Below are 16,841 nucleotides of genomic sequence, written 5' to 3'. Positions count from 1 at the left end.
TCACAGGATCCTGCAGCACATTGCACTGTCACAGGATCCCGCAGCACATTGCACTGTCAAAGGTGCCTGCAGCACATTGCACGCTCACAGGATCCCGCAGCACATTGCACTGTCACAGATCCTGCAGCACATCGCACGCTCAGGATCCCGCAGCACATTGCACTGTCACAGGATCCCGCAGCACATTGCACGCTCACAGGATCCCGCAGCACATTGTACTGCCACAGGATCCCGCAGCACATTGCACACTCACAGGATCCCGCAGCACATTGCACTGTCACAGGATCCTGCAGCACATTGCACGCTCACAGGATCCCGCAGCACATTGCACTGTCACAGGATCCCGCAGCACATTGCACGCTCACAGGATCCCGCAGCACATTGCACTGTCACAGGATCCTGCAGCACATTGCACACTCACAGGATCCCGCAGCACATTGCACTGTCACAGGATCCCGCAGCACATTGCACGCTCACAGGATCCCGCAGCACATTGCACACTCACAGGATCCCGCAGCACATTGCACGCTCACAGGATCCCGCAGCACATTGCACTGTCACAGGATCCCGCAGCACATTGCACGCTCACAGGATCCCACAGCACATTGCACTGTCACAGGATCCCGCAGCACATTGCACTATGATCACAGGCTTTCTTTTATATGGAAGATCGCCATTAAGCCTGTTTGAAGTCCTGTACGGAGTACGGTATTAGTCTCTACCATCTCTGCTGGGCGGCTATTACATCAATCCACCACCCCTTCAGTGAATAACTGCTTCCTCACATACCCCTGAGCTGCCTCCCTCCAGCTGAAGAGCATGACCTCTTGTTCTAGCTCTTCTCTCTCTCGGAAACATGCTACCCTCCTGGACTTGGCTGAAACCCTTGATGTATTTGATGGTTTGTATCACCCCCCCTTCCCCTCCCTGCCCTTCCCCTCCCTGCCCTTCCCCTCTCACTGTCCTTCCCATCCCACCTGCCCTTCCCATCCCCCCTGCCTGCCCTTCCCCTGCCTGCCCCCACTCCCTGCCCTTCCTCTCCCTTCCCCTCCCTGCCCTTCCCCTCTCCCTGCCCTTCCCCTCTCCCTGCCCTTCCCCTCTCCCTGCCCTTCCCCTCTCCCTGCCCTTCCCCTCTCCCTGCCCTTCCCCTCTCCCTGCCCCCACTCCCTGCCCTTCCCATCTCCCTGCCCTTCCCCTCTCTGCCCTTCCCCTCTCCCTGCCCTTCCCCATCCCTGCCCCCCCTCCCTGCCCTTCCTCTCCCTTCCCCTCCCTGCCCTTCCCCCTCCCTGCCCTTCCCCTCCCTGCCCTTCCCCTCTCTGCCCTTCCCCTCTCCCTGCCCTTCCCCTCTCCCTGCCCTTCCCCTCTCCCTGCCCTTCCCCTCTCCCTGCCCTTCCCCCCCTCCCTGCCCTTCCCCCCCTCCCTGCCCTTCCCCTCTCTGCCCTTCCCCTCTCTGCCCTTCCCCTCTCTGCCCTTCCCCTCCCTGCCCTTCCCCCCCTCCCTGCCCTTCCCCTCTCTGCCCTTCCCCTCTCTGCCCTTCCCCTCTCTGCCCTTCCCCTCTCTCTGCCCTTCCCCTCTCTCTGCCCTTCCCCTCTCCCTGCCCTTCCCCTCTCCCTGCCCTTCCCCTCTCCCTGCCCTTCCCCTCTCCCTGCCCTTCCCCTCTCCCTGCCCTTCCCCTCTCCCTGCCCTTCCCCTCTCCCTGCCCTTCCCCTCTCCCTGCCCTTCCCCTCTCCCTGCCCTTCCTCTCCCTGCCCTTCCCCAGGCTTTACATACTACGGCCCAGCCGTCTCCCATGATACGTTTTATGATGTGTAGACCGTGTACCATTTGACTATCTCTTCTTTGCACAATCTCTCACTTATTGATGTCCTCCCTGAGATACGGTCTCCAGAACTGGAGATCTCTAGATGAGGTCTCACCAATGATCTATAAAGTGGCCTCACTACCTCCCTCTTCCTACTGCCAATACCTCTCCCTACACAACCCCATGTCCCACTGGCTGTCCTACTTTTACCTCCGCTAAGACAATGATTCCCAGGCCACTTTCCCATATATAAATTGACATTACAATACCAATAATCCTGTATTGTGCCTTCGACGTTTGTGACCCAGAAACATAATTTTGCACTTGTTGGCATTAAATGGACCATTCATCAAATCCACCATCAATCATTATGTTTACCCCCCACCCCCCAGGGAGCGTCAACCCTGTTGCAGATCATGTCACCTGCAAAAAGGCGAACTTCCAGACAACGTGTACAGGACTGGTGCTTTGAATCCCATTCCCAGTTTAGCAGCTGTGGGATCCTACACAATGATGGGGCCGTGACACAGATAGAAGGTCCTCGCCTTTATCATTGAAACATGACCACGCGCACAATCATTCTCTCAAACTCCAGCATGGGAAAAAAATAAAGAATCTGCTCTAAAACACAGCACGAGGTCCTCTGCTGAAGGCCAACGCAACGCAGGCGAAGAACCAAGAACAAGAACTGAGACAGGAGAACTGTCCCGGGATTCTGGGTAAAGTAGTCAGCAGCAGGAAGCATCGCCATCACCAACCAGCCAACCTGCTCTGCACAGCAAGGTCTCACAGGTTGTCACTGTTCATGACTTGTGGGCGGGATTGATGCATTCTCTTGTGAGTTTGTCACGAAGCCAGGGAACTCATCTACTAGATGGGATGGATCATTCTAACGCCTCCCCTGTTACTCATCCCGCTGAGTTTTTGCCATCGTTTGCCCCTCCGAAAAATGGAAGTGTTTTTTCTGTTTTATTTTCACATTCACAGAGACAATACCCTTGACTGAGACCAAAAGACATCTCTGATTGTAGGAGGACTGCGTGAAGAGAGTGGACTCATGAATAGTCCCCGTCTCTTCGGTTGCGAACGTAAAACATGTTTCTTATGCCCTGGTTAATAGCCGTGCGGCCTTTGGCTAGCGCCTCGTCTGCAATGTCTTTGGGGAAGTATTCGTGGAAAGCGTGTTGGATGGCATGGACCCGCCGCGGGCTGAGGGGCATCTTCTGGTCTGTGCCATTAAAGTTGTGCCCGTATAGCTCCTCCTCGGTGAATAGCAGCTTGGCGAGCTGCCAGCCAAATGGTCCAGGGTTGTTTACGTCCACCTGCCGCCGAATAGACATAGCCAGGTCTTCATCCACTCGCAACTCCATGGCGTGGACAGGTATGTTGGGCGAGCTGATGGTGGTGACTGAGCCTTGCCAGTCACAGTGGAAGCGCTGTTTCCGCCGACGTTTGACAATAGGGAAGCATGGGGGGCTGGAGGTGGAGGCATAGTGCACCGGCGGGTTGGGGTACAGACGGGAAACGATTGGCTGGTCATCATCCTCCTCTATCTCCAGCTTCAACGTACGAAGGTGGTCGTCATTGGAGAGAGTGTCTTCTCCCCCATCAGGTTCATCCGGAGGGTCTTCAGGGAGAGACATTGCTTGTGGACTTCTGTCCTCTGGCTTGCTGCAGCTATTCAGGAACTCCACAATATCATCCAAGGTGTTGAAACAGTAGACGGGGGCGGTCTGGGTCGCCACCTCGTTCTCCTGAAATCTCTCACACAGGTCGTCGTCTGGGAGGGACTCTTGCTCTATGGGTGAATGTATGAGAGGTGGGCTGTCCCGGAAGTGGAAATCCTCCTCTCCGTAACCAAGAATCTTGATCTCCTGGATTTCCTACAAAAAAAAAAATACAAGTTTCTCATTTATTATCATAAATCAATATAACCGAGTTTAGTCCAGCAAAGTCTGGTAGATATGAGGATTACAGAAGAATGCAATGCTACCAGCCATCATTTCATGTAACTGTGTATTTCTAACCATGTGTTATTTGTCATCAACTCTGTTACCAGGACATGCGTGAAGACGAGAGGTAACTCTCACTGTGTTACTTCCTGGTCAAACATTGGATAAATAAATAGTTTGGAGTGAGAGTGTTGCAGATGTAGCAGCCATTATTGTACTTATTTATGCATTAGGAAACCATGGATTTGCCCTGTGAACGTTGGTACTTGTGTCAGTTATGTATCCCATACAATCCATGCCATGTATTGCACCTCTAATGCGTTGATGGCCACAGTAACAGAGACTGTATTTGTACAGTTTTCAGTCACGTTTGGTGACTGTGACGGGAGGGGGTAACCAGGCTATACCATAAAGGTGAAGTCCTCTGGTTATCCCTGAACTTGCGGGGGTCCCTGCTAGCTCCAGAAGCCAGGGACCAGGGATAATACATGTGGAAAATAAAGGGACCCTGTTTTTTTCTGTTTTCATGTTCCCTTAGCCCTAGAGCTGTGAAATTTCTTATGTGTCAGTTTTAGGGGGGGGGTATTTGGGTGGCAATGCAATTATTTTGTTTGCAGGAGGGCGGAGGCCAAAGTTACCGGTAGTCGTTTAATTCTCCCCAGCGAGCTGGCATGATTTGCCGGTACGAGCCCAAATACCCCCAATCTATTTCCTGTATAAGTATAATGTTTCCCGAAGCATATTCTTTAATAACGTATACTTTATAATGTGTTTTACAGTTACTAAAAGGCTCTATGCAGTCCGCCAGGGCATATGTTTAAGGTGCCGGGAAGTCTGCATACAGTCCGTAGTTCAAAGAGGAGACAGGATGTTGGGAGGTGTCAGGGTGCTAAGTGGCCGGGGCAGGGCGGAGTACTGAGTCCAGAGAACAGAGACCCCCCGCGGGGAGGACCCTCTGGTCTGCCAGACTCAGTGGAGTCTGCCCAGTAGGTGGCAATGGGTTGACCATGGGAAGCGGCAGAATGTTGGCGTGTTTCCCATTGGTCGATTCATATGTCCCGCCCACAGGGCATCCCGACTTGGCCGGCTTGACACGCCCCCAACTCTGACGTGAGCCAAGAGACGGGCCCCTGTTTATATTGGCTAGTGGGATAGGGTTCCCACACTCTGATTGGTCGATCCTTCTACCTCCATGCTAAGAACAGCCTAGCGAAGTGTATGTAAGGAGAAGCCCCAGTCAGAGAACCAGACGATTTTGTGGCTTGAGGCGATGAAGCTAGGGCGGGCTTTTCAAAGTTGCTCTGTCCCAAATACCAGCGCAACCGGCTTAGTTTTGAAGCTAGGACAGTCTGCCCGGCAGAGACTAAGTCAGGCGCCAGGACCAAGTTCTCACCTGAGAACGTAGCGGTCGCCTTCAGGAGTTTCTGCCGAAAACGGTTCCAGGAGTATCGAGACAAGGTCCCGGTCAGGAGTTTCTGTGGAATCTCGGTCCAGGACGTCCGGAACAAGGTTCCGATCAGGGTAAGCCCTGGCAAGCGGGCTCCCTGGACCTAGGAAAGGCTGGATCTCACACCCCAGGCCCCAGTAAGTGTATATTTCTGTATTTTGTTGTATTTCCGAGATTTTATTCAAATAAACCCCATTTTATCTCACTGCCTTGCTTTGCCTATTGACTGATCCCAGAAATATAAATGTGTTAAGAGACCTTGTCTACCGTGACAGTGACCCATCTTTCTACCAATAACAGGTCTCTGAAGCAATAATTTAGTGGGGATCAGACGTAGAATTCCATGAATATCGCTAGAATCATTAGGTGAGGTAGAAAAGTACAAAAAAAACAGCATCATAATGTGGGGTTCACAAAGTAACCCTAAATACATGTTTAGCGGACTTATGCTATTTATGACAATAGGATTGAGACGATCCCAAACTTTCCAAGGGATTCAGTGCTAATGATGCAAAGAAAATACCAGCATCAACCAGAAGGTGGCGACATTTATAGTAGCACGAAAAGGGTAAACTTGTGTCATCAAGACCAGGGAGCGCAAACTTCTAAGGCTGGGGTCCCAGTAATGTCTGCGACGCGCGCGCCCGGCGGGGGGAGGGGGCGGCGCGTGCACAGCGCTAACTGCGGTCTGAGGGAGAGGAGAATCTTGCGACGGGAGGGGGCGTGGTCGGGGATTTGCGGGGGCGTGGCCATTACGTCACGCGGCTGGTTCGCCCTCATTGGGTGAACCGCCGGTGGGGGCGTGGCCACGCCTCCGTCGCAAGGTTTGAACTCAATTTTATTGAGTTGGGAAAAACCCTGCAGCACGGCGCGGCTTCACCTTCAGCGTGACGGTGCGTACTGGGCCCTTCCCCATTGAGGGGCGCTGCTTACACGCACTGCGCACGCCGCGCCGTGCACACAGGCTGTACTGAGATCGCAGCCTAAAGCTGCGCCCCCCCTGCCCGGCAGCCGCAGCATTTGCGCCCCCCTCTCCAAGGACTCTGCGTCAAATGATGCCGCGGGTCATGGTCACGAGTGGCAGAGAGAGAGAGAGGCAGAGAGAGAGAGGCAGAGAGAGAGAGGCAGAGAGAGAGAGGCAGAGAGAGAGAGAGGCAGAGAGAGAGGCAGAGAGAGAGAGGGAGAGGCAGAGAGAGAGAGAGGCAGAGAGGGAGTGGCAGAGAGAGAGAGAGGCAGAGAGAGAGGCAGAGAGAGAGAGAGGCAGAGAGAGAGGCAGAGAGAGAGAGGCAGAGAGAGAGAGAGGCAGAGGGAGTGGCAGAGAGAGAGAGAGGCAGAGAGAGAGAGAGGCAGTGAGAGAGGCAGAGAGAGAGAGAGGCAGTGAGAGAGGCAGAGAGAGAGTGGCAGAGAGAGAGAGAGGCAGTGAGAGAGGCAGTGAGAGAGGCAGAGAGAGAGGCAGAGAGAGAGAGGCAGTGAGAGAGGCAGAGAGAGAGTGGCAGAGAGAGAGAGAGGCAGAGAGAGAGGCAGAGAGAGAGAGGCAGTGAGAGAGGCAGAGAGAGAGAGAGGCAGAGAGAGAGGCAGATAGAGAGGCAGTGAGAGAGGCAGTGAGAGAGGCAGTGAGAGAGAGGCAGTGAGAGAGTGGCAGAGAGAGAGGCAGAGAGAGAGGCAGTGAGAGAGGCAGAGAGAGAGAGAGGCAGTGAGAGAGGCAGTGAGAGAGGCAGAGAGAGAGTGGCAGAGAGAGAGAGAGGCAGTGAGAGAGGCAGTGAGAGAGGCAGAGAGAGAGGCAGAGAGAGAGGCAGAGAGAGAGGCAGAGAGAGAGAGGCAGTGAGAGAGGCAGAGAGAGAGAGTGGCAGAGAGAGAGAGAGGCAGAGAGAGAGGCAGAGAGAGAGAGGCAGAGAGAGAGAGAGGCAGAGAGAGAGAGAGGCAGAGAGAGAGAGAGGCAGAGAGAGAGGCAGAGAGAGAGAGGCAGAGAGAGAGGCAGTGAGAGAGGCAGTGAGAGAGGCAGAGAGAGAGAGGCAGAGAGAGAGGCAGTGAGAGAGGCAGTGAGAGAGAGGCAGTGAGAGAGTGGCAGTGAGAGAGTGGCAGAGAGAGAGGCAGAGAGAGAGGCAGAGAGAGAGGCAGAGTGAGTGGTAGAGAGAGAGGCAGAGAGAGAGGCAGTGAGAGAGTGGCAGAGAGAGAGGCAGAGAGAGAGGCAGAGAGAGAGGCAGTGAGAGAGGCAGAGAGAGAGGCAGAGAGAGAGGCAGTGAGAGAGGCAGAGAGAGAGGCAGAGAGAGAGAGGCAGAGAGAGAGGCAGAGAGAGAGAGGCAGTGAGAGAGGCAGTGAGAGAGGCAGTGAGAGAGGCAGTGAGATAGGCAGTGAGAGAGAGGCAGAGAGAGAGAGGCAGAGAGAGAGAGGCAGAGTGAGTGGCAGTGAGAGAGGCAGAGAGAGAGAGGCAGAGAGAGAGAGTGACAGAGAGTGAGGCAGAGAGAGAGTGGCAGAGAGAGAGTGGCAGAGAGAGAGGCAGAGAGAGAGAGTAGCAGAGAGAGAGGCAGAGAGAGAGAGAGAGAGGCAGAGAAAGAGTGGCAGAGAGAGAGAGGCAGAGAGAGAGAGGCAGAAAGAGAGTGGCAGAGAGAGAAAGGCAGAGAGAGAGAGGCAGAGAGAGAGGCAGAGAGAGAGAGAGAGAGGCAGAGAGAGAGAGGCAGAGAGAGAGAGAGGCAGAGAGAGAGAGAGGCAGAGAAAGAGTGGCAGAGAGAGTGGCAGAGAGAGAGAGGCGCAGAGAGAGAAAGGCAGAGAGAGAGAGGCAGAGAGAGAGGCAGGGAGAGAGAGAGAGAGTGGCAGAGAGAGAGAGGCAGACAGAGAGGCAGAGAGAGAGAGGCAGAGAGTGGAGTGGGGTTGTTGTTGAAGACGTTTGTCCACAGAACATTTGGTGGCCAAGTAGAGCGCAAGCTCCTGCTGCCATTTTATAATCCCGTTACCTGGTTCTTTGCGAGCATCTTCCTCCTGATAAGAGCGAGGGGCTCTTTATGTTTGCTGCAAATAGAGACAAGCATAATGGTGAGAGGTTGTAAGCGGCACTGCACCTGTAATCTGACATGCCAATGTACTGCGTGTGCAAGGGCTTCACACAGGCAGAGAGGGCAGCACACGCACACAGGGCAGCACACGCACACAGGGCTGCACACGCACAAAGGGCAGCACACGCACACAGGGCTGCACACAGGGCAGCACACGCACACAGGGCTGCACACGCACACAGGGCTGCACACGCACACAGGGCAGCACACGCACACAGGGCTGCACACGCACACAGGGCTAAACGCACACAGGGCTGCACACGCACACAGGGCTAAACACACACATAGGGCTAAACACACACACAGGGAGAGAGCGCAGCACATGCACACAGGGAGAGAGTGCAGCACACAGGGAGAGATCGCAGCACACACACACACACAGTGCTGGCAAGGGAGAGAGCACAGCACACGCACACAGGGAGAGAGCGCAGCACACGCATGCAGGGAGAGAGCGCAGCACACGCATGCAGGGAGAGAGCGCAGCACATGCACACAGGGAGATAGCGCAGCACACGCACGAAATGAGAGAGCGCCGCACATGCACACAGGGAGATAGCGCAGCACATCCATGCAGGGAGAGAGCGCAGCACACGCACGCAGAGAGAGACCGCAGCACACGCACGAAGGGAGAGAGCACAACACACGCACGCAGAGAGAGACCGCAGCACACACGCGCGCAGGGAGAGACTGCAGCACACGCACGCAGGGAGAGACCGCAGCACACGCATGCAGGGAGAGAGCGCAGCACACACATGCAGGGAGAGAGCGCAGCACACGCACCACACAGGGACGGCTAGCAGGGAGAAACTGCAGCACACGCACACACAGGTCTGGCTGGCAGTGACACAAAGCACAGCACGCGCACACACGCACGCGCGCACACGTCTGGCTGGCAGTGAGACAGAGCGCACACGCACACGTCTGGCTGGCAGTGAGACAGAGCGAGCACATGCACACGTCTGGCTGGCAGTGAGACAGAGCGCACAGACGCACACGTCTGGCTGGCAGTGAGACAGAGCGAGCACACGCACACGTCTGGCTGGCAGTGAGACAGAGCGAGCACACGCACACGTCTGGCTGGCAGTGAAACAGAGCGCAGCACATGCACACGTCTTGATGGCGGTGAGACAGAGCGCAGCACACGCACACGTCTGGCTGGCAGTGAGACAGAGCGCAGCACACGCACACGTCTGGCTGGCAGTGAGACAGAGAGCAGTACACGCACATGTCTGGCTGGCAGTGAGACAGAGAGCAGCACACGCACACGTCTGGCTGGCAGTGAGACAGAGAGCAGCACATGCACATGTCTGGCTGGCAGTGAGACAGAGCGCAGCACACGCACACATCTGGCGGGCAGTGAGACAGAGCGAGCACACGCACACGTCTGGCTGGCAGTGAGACAGAGCGAGCACACGCACACGTCTGGCTGGCAGTGAGACAGAGCGCAGCACATGCACACGTCTTGATGGCGGTGAGACAGAGCGCAGCACACACACGTCTGGCTAGCAGTGAGACAGAGCGCAGCACACGCACACGTCTGGCTGGCAGTGAGACAGAGAGCAGCACACGCACACGTCTGACTGGCAGTGAGACAGAGAGCAGCACACGCACACGTCTGGCTGGCAGTGAGACAGAGAGCAGCACATGCACACGTCTTGCTGGCGGTGAGACAGAGCGAGCACACGCACACGTCTGGCTGGCAGTGAGACAGAGCGAGCACATGCACACGTCTGGCTGGCAGTGAGACAGAGTGCACAGACGCACACGTCTGGCTGTCAGTGAGACAGAGCGCACACGCACACGTCTGGCTGGCAGTGAGACAGAGCGAGCACACGCACACGTCTGGCTGGCAGTGAAACAGAGCGCAGCACATGCACACGTCTTGATGGCGGTGAGACAGAGCGCAGCACACGCACACGTCTGGCTGGCAGTGAGACAGAGCGCAGCACACGCACACGTCTGGCTGGCAGTGAGACAGAGAGCAGTACACGCACATGTCTGGCTGGCAGTGAGACAGAGAGCAGCACACGCACACGTCTGGCTGGCAGTGAGACAGAGAGCAGCACATGCACATGTCTGGCTGGCAGTGAGACAGAGCGCAGCACACGCACACATCTGGCGGGCAGTGAGACAGAGCGAGCACACGCACACGTCTGGCTGGCAGTGAGACAGAGCGAGCACACGCACACGTCTGGCTGGCAGTGAGACAGAGCGCAGCACATGCACACGTCTTGATGGCGGTGAGACAGAGCGCAGCACACACACGTCTGGCTAGCAGTGAGACAGAGCGCAGCACACGCACACGTCTGGCTGGCAGTGAGACAGAGAGCAGCACACGCACACGTCTGACTGGCAGTGAGACAGAGAGCAGCACACGCACACGTCTGGCTGGCAGTGAGACAGAGAGCAGCACATGCACACGTCTTGCTGGCGGTGAGACAGAGCGAGCACACGCACACGTCTTGCTGGCGGTGAGACAGAGCGCAGCACACGCACACGTCTGGCTGGCAGTGAGACAGAGCGCAGCACACGCACACGTCTGGCTGGCAGTGAGACAGAGCGCAGCACACGCACACGTCTGGCTGGCAGTGAGACAGAGAGCAGCACACGCACACGTCTGGCTGGCAGTGAGACAGAGAGCAGCACACGCACACGTTTGGCTGGCAGTGAGACAGAGAGCAGCACACGCACACGTCTGGCTGGCAGTGAGACAGAGCGAGCACACGCACACGTCTTGCTGGCGGTGACACAGAGAGCAGCACACGCACACGTTTGGCTGGCAGTGAGACAGAGAGCAGCACACGCACACGTCTGGCTGGCAGTGAGACAGAGAGCAGCACACGCACACATCTGGCTGGCAGTGAGACAGAGAGCAGCACATGCACACGTCTGGCTGGCAGTGAGACAGAGCGAGCACACGCACACGTCTGGCTGGCAGTGAGACAGAGCGCAGCACGCACACGTCTGGCTGGCAGTGAGACAGAGCGCAGCACACGCACACGTCTGGCTGGCAGTGAGACAGAGAGCAGTACACGCACATGTCTGGCTGGCAGTGAGACAGAGAGCAGCACACGCACACGTCTGGCTGGCAGTGAGACAGAGAGCAGCACATGCACATGTCTGGCTGGCAGTGAGACAGAGCGCAGCACACGCACACATCTGGCGGGCAGTGAGACAGAGCGAGCACACGCACACGTCTGGCTGGCAGTGAGACAGAGCGAGCACACGCACACGTCTGGCTGGCAGTGAGACAGAGCGCAGCACATGCACACGTCTTGATGGCGGTGAGACAGAGCGCAGCACACGCACACGTCTGGCTGCAGTGAGACAGAGCGCAGCACACGCACACGTCTGGCTGGCAGTGAGACAGAGAGCAGCACACGCACACGTCTGACTGGCAGTGAGACAGAGAGCAGCACACGCACACGTCTGGCTGGCAGTGAGACAGAGAGCAGCACACGCACACGTTTGGCTGGCAGTGAGACAGAGAGCAGCACACGCACACGTCTGGCTGGCGGTGAGACAGAGCGAGCACACGCACACGTCTTGCTGGCGGTGAGACAGAGAGCAGCACACGCACACGTTTGGCTGGCAGTGAGACAGAGAGCAGCACACGCACACGTCTGGCTGGCAGTGAGACAGAGAGCAGCACACGCACACATCTGGCTGGCAGTGAGACAGAGAGCAGCACATGCACACGTCTGGCTGGCAGTGAGACAGAGCGAGCACACGCACACGTCTGGCTGGCAGTGAGACAGAGCGCAGCACGCACACGTCTGGCTGGCAGTGAGACAGAGAGCAGCACACGCACACGTCTGGCTGGCAGTGAGACAGAGAGCAGCACACGCACACATCTGGCTGGCAGTGAGACAGAGAGCAGCACATGCACACATCTGGCTGGCAGTGAGACAGAGCGAGCACACGTCTGGCTAGCAGTGAGGCACAGCACACGCACACGTCTGGCCGGCAGTGAGAGAGCACAGCACACGCGCACGCACAAGTCTGGCTGGCAGTGAGACAGAGCGCAGCACACGGACACATCTGGCTGGCTGTGAGAGAGCGCAGCACACGTCTAGCTGGCAGTGAGACAGAGTGCAGCACACGCACACGTGCACGCACACGTCTTGCTGGCAGTGAGAGAGCACAGCACACGCACACGTCTGGCTGGCAGTGAGACAGAGTGCAGCACACGCACACGTCTATCTGGCAGTGAGACAGAGTGCAGCACACGCACACGCGCACGCACACGTCTTGCTGGCAGTGAGAGAGCGCAGCACACGCACACGTCTGACTGGCAGTGAGAGAGCGCAGCACACGCGCACGCACACGTCTTGCTGGCAGTGAGAGAGCGCAGCACACGCACACGTCTGACTGGCAGTGAGAGAGCGCAGCACACGCACACGTCTGGCCGACAGTGAGAGAGCACAGCACACGCACACGCACAAGTCTGGCTGGCAGTGAGACAGAGCGCAGCACACGGACACATCTGGCTGGCTGTGAGAGAGCGCAGCACACGTCTAGCTGGCAGTGAGACAGAGTGCAGCACACGCACACGTGCACGCACACGTCTTGCTGGCAGTGAGAGAGCGCAGCACACGCACACGTCTGGCTGGCAGTGAGACAGAGTGCAGCACACGCACACGTCTAGCTGGCAGTGAGACAGAGTGCAGCACACGCACACGCGCACGCACACGTCTTGCTGGCAGTGAGAGAGCGCAGCACACGCACACGTCTGACTGGCAGTGAGAGAGCGCACCACACGCGCACGCACACGTCTTGCTGGCAGTGAGAGAGCGCAGCACACGCACACGTCTGACTGGCAGTGAGAGAGCGCAGCACACGCACACGTCTGGCTGGCAGTGAGACAGAATGCAGCACACGCACACGTCTAGCTGGCAGTGAGACAGAGTGCAGCACACGCACACGCGCACGCACACGTCTTGCTGGCAGTGAGAGAGCGCAGCACACGCACACGTCTGACTGGCAGTGAGAGAGCGCAGCACACGCACACGTGCACGCACACGTCTTGCTGGCAGTGAGAGAGCGCAGCAACGCGCACCTTTTCTTCGTCAGAGGCACTTTGGGGATGGTGACTCGCACCGTGGACGGGGGTGAGGATTCTGCCGAGTTCTGAAAAGAAAGTGAGGAGGTTTCATTGCACCGTTCAATGTGCGTCTTTATTGAATGATTCGTGTTGCTCGTTTTACATTTACTGGATGGATATTTCACAGTCAAAATACAATACTCAGGATTATTGGCTAAAGCTGTAAAATTCCAGGCATTACTGAAATCCCTGCTCTCTGATTGGTTAAAATTCCGGGCATTACTGAAATCCCTGCTCTCTGATTGGTTAAAATTCCGGGTATTATTCATTCAGTAATGGCCGGAATTTTTGCGGCTTGCAATGTGTTTATTTCCAGCCAATCAGCTTTCTGAACAGCTCTGAGACAGGGCAGGGGATTGGTCAGGAGGCAGGAACAGCTCTCAGACAGGGCAGGGGATTGGCCAGATAGCAGCAGGCTGTGACTCCTCCCCCTCCCTCGCTTTCCATTCAAAATCTGTTCCCCGCAGAATTTCCCCGCGCTTTCCATTCAAATTCCGTTCCGCGGAATTTCCCCGCGCTTTCCATTCAAATTCTGTTCCGCAGAATTTCCCCGCGCTTTCCATTCAAAATCTGTTCCCCGCAGAATTTCCCGCGCTTTCCATTCAAATTCCGTTCCGCAGAATTTCCCGCGCTTTCCATTCAAATTCCGTTCCGCAGAATTTCCCGCGCTTTTCATTCAAATTCCGTTCCGCAGAATCCCCCGCACTTTCCATTCAAAATCCGTTCTGCTGAATTTCCCGCGCTTTCCATTCAAAACCCGTTCCGCGGAATTTCCCGCGCTTTCCATTCAAAATCCGTTCTGCGGAATTTCCCGCGCTTTCCATTCAAAATCCGTTCTGCGGAATTTCCCCGCGCTTTCCATTCAAAACCCGTTCCGCGGAATTTCCCGCGCTTTCCATTCAAAATCCGTTCTGCGGAATTTCCCGCGCTTTCCATTCAAAATCCGTTCTGCGGAATTTCCCGCGCTTTCCATTCAAAAACCGTTAAGTGGAATTTTCCCGAGCTTTCCATTCAAAATCCGTTCTGCGGAATTTCCCGCGCTTTCCATTCAAAATCCGTTCTGCGGAATTTCCCGCGCTTTCCATTCAAAAACCGTTCCGCAGAATTTCCCGCGCTTTCCATTCAAATTCCGTTCCGCAGAATTTCCCGCGCTTTTCATTCAAATTCCGTTCCGCAGAATCCCCCGCACTTTCCATTCAAAATCCGTTCTGCTGAATTTCCCGCGCTTTCCATTCAAAACCCGTTCCGCGGAATTTCCCGCGCTTTCCATTCAAAATCCGTTCTGCGGAATTTCCCGCGCTTTCCATTCAAAATCCGTTCTGCGGAATTTCCCCGCGCTTTCCATTCAAAACCCGTTCCGCGGAATTTCCCGCGCTTTCCATTCAAAATCCGTTCTGCGGAATTTCCCGCGCTTTCCATTCAAAATCCGTTCTGCGGAATTTCCCCGCGCTTTCCATTCAAAAACCGTTAAGTGGAATTTTCCCGAGCTTTCCATTCAAAATCCGTTCCGCGGTGTACAATCCGGCGACAGATTGTTCCAGTTTCAGTCCGTGCGGATTGTTCCAAAACCACCTTTGGATACTATCCGCTGATGGATTTTAACGATCCGCTCCGCGGATTCAGCAGCCTGGATTGATAAAATCCCGCAGTGGATTGCTGATTCCGCGGACTGGATTGATAAAATCCCCCAGTGGATTGCTGATTCCGCGGACTGGATTGATAAAATCCCGCAGTGGATTGCTGATTCCGAGGACTGGATTGATAAAATCCCGCAGTGGATTGCTGATTCCGAGGATTGGATTGATAAAATCCCGCAGTGGATTGCTGATTCCGAGGATTGGATTGATAAAATCCCGCAGTGGATTGCTGATTCCGCGGACTGGATTGATAAAATCCCGCAGTGGATTGCTGATTCCGAGGACTGGATTGATAAAATCCCGCAGTGGATTGCTGATTCCGCGGACTGGATTGATAAAATCCCCCAGTGGATTGCTGATTCCGCAGACTGGATTGATAAAATCCCGCAGTGGATTGCTGATTCCGCGGACTGGATTGGCGTTGATCAAAACAAAATCAGGAAAAGATGAATCGCTCTTTTTGAGACTGAAATGCAGAAATCCGCAAACCAACGGAACCGGCCGATCCCAATCCGCATTAAAAAAAAAATCTTTTGGCGCCACTCACCTGTACAAACATCTTGACGCTGTTGTTTTTCCGGGGGGCTCTTCCCACGCTGGACATTGTGAGGCCTGAGGTCTGGATCGCTTCTTATGTAGCAGGAGAAAGATTTATCTGGAATGGGGTCCCATATACTGCTGATAAAGAGGATTTGGATCACTATTCACACTGAAAACATTGCAATGTTCCTACATGCATCTCGGGCAGTTAGTGCCGAGCCTCTCCCCACACAATGTTACAAAGCTGCGAGTCCGGCAACTCCCATACGGGGATCGTTCCCTGTTTTGGAAGGTGGGAGCCTCGGGAACATGCGTCAGTGCTCATTAACCGAGGAGCCCATGGTTCAGAAAACCTTACAGTTAGGAGTCGGGCCTAAAGGAATTCACGTGATACGTTTGCCAGATTTGAAACTAAACAATTATTATTATTTTAAATATAAAAAAAAAATCCTGTCTTTTCCCAGACAACTCAGGCTATGAATAGAAGGGTGATTGTCAGTCTGGTTTGCCCTGTCCCAGTGATAGTCATTACACGGCATCCAGTGGCTAAGATAAGGAAAGGGATAGGGTGCCAATAAGAGCAAAACAACGCAATGTTTACAACAACTCCCAAAATACACATTGAAAATGGGTTTTCTATAAAAATACTTTTTCTTTAAAGGCCACACACAAATATCGTTCCCTATTACACATATCACATATCACTGGCAGTGGGTCAGTTTGGCCCTATGTGTGAGGCTTGGTTTATGGTTGTTGCGTGTGCGAATGCTCGTTGCACGTGAATCACACTTTTTGTGCGCATGGTTTGTGCTGTGAGTGACAGCTGGGCGTGGCTATGAGCTGAACGGGTGGGCGTGGCCATGACGTCACCCCCACATCTCACAGCCCTGCAAACTCCCTAATCTAGCTCATGGCTGGGGAACTCCTGACCCCCACGTGCATGCTCTCTGTGTTTCTCACTTATTAACCCATTGGATGCCAGAGGGGCAACAAAGCTTTGCAGAACAATGTGTTGCTGGCCCCAGTGGCAGTGCAGGGGTTAATGTATCGTTAACGTCACTGAAAGAGTCACAATGTCGAGCAGTGAAGCATTAAACCCTCCTGTCCCCAATATGTATCTTTCACCCAGTCACCCACATAGCCCCTCATTAACTCCTGTTCCCCTGTGTATATATAGCAGTGTAAATACAGTAAATTGCAGCCTCACTCTGATTGGCTGAAGAGCGTGACGTGCAACGGCAGACATTTTTCACGTCTTTCCTCCGATCTGCCGGGTCAGCGCTCACTGCCGCGTGCGCGCGCGCGTCGGA

At 55.1% G+C, this 16,841-nt stretch overlaps 1 protein-coding gene across 1 annotated transcript; it reads right to left on the bottom strand.

The window, feature by feature from the left end:
* Nucleotides 1–2,334: 2,334 nt before the first annotated feature.
* Nucleotides 2,335–16,612, bottom strand: LOC142481464 (uncharacterized). Its single transcript, XM_075582874.1, has 4 exons — nucleotides 15,539–16,612; nucleotides 13,310–13,380; nucleotides 8,152–8,206; nucleotides 2,335–3,684 (listed from the first exon to the last, which is right to left on the bottom strand). Exons 1-4 carry the CDS (start codon nucleotides 15,593–15,595, stop codon nucleotides 2,857–2,859), a joined length of 1,011 nt encoding a protein of 336 aa, XP_075438989.1. The 5' UTR covers nucleotides 15,596–16,612; the 3' UTR covers nucleotides 2,335–2,856.
* Between the last annotated feature and the right edge of the window lie 229 nt (nucleotides 16,613–16,841).

The sequence above is a fragment of the Ascaphus truei genome, unplaced genomic scaffold (genome assembly GCF_040206685.1).
Source record: "Ascaphus truei isolate aAscTru1 unplaced genomic scaffold, aAscTru1.hap1 HAP1_SCAFFOLD_2681, whole genome shotgun sequence".
Classification (NCBI taxonomy): Eukaryota; Metazoa; Chordata; class Amphibia; order Anura; family Ascaphidae; genus Ascaphus; species Ascaphus truei.
This window is presented reverse-complemented; position numbering and strand designations above follow the sequence as displayed.

Bases quoted from the DNA above. Each gene is read 5' to 3' on its own strand.
- LOC142481464 (XM_075582874.1), bottom strand. From the start codon at position 15,595: ATGTCCAGCGTGGGAAGAGCCCCCCGGAAAAACAACAGCGTCAAGATG. The intron at 8,207-13,309 runs GTGCGCGTTGCT...CTCTATTTGCAG, and splicing joins GTGCCTCTGACGAAGAAAAG to CAAACATAAAGAGCCCCTCG. The intron at 3,685-8,151 runs GTAACGGGATTA...TTTTTTTTGTAG, and splicing joins AGATGCTCGCAAAGAACCAG to GAAATCCAGGAGATCAAGAT.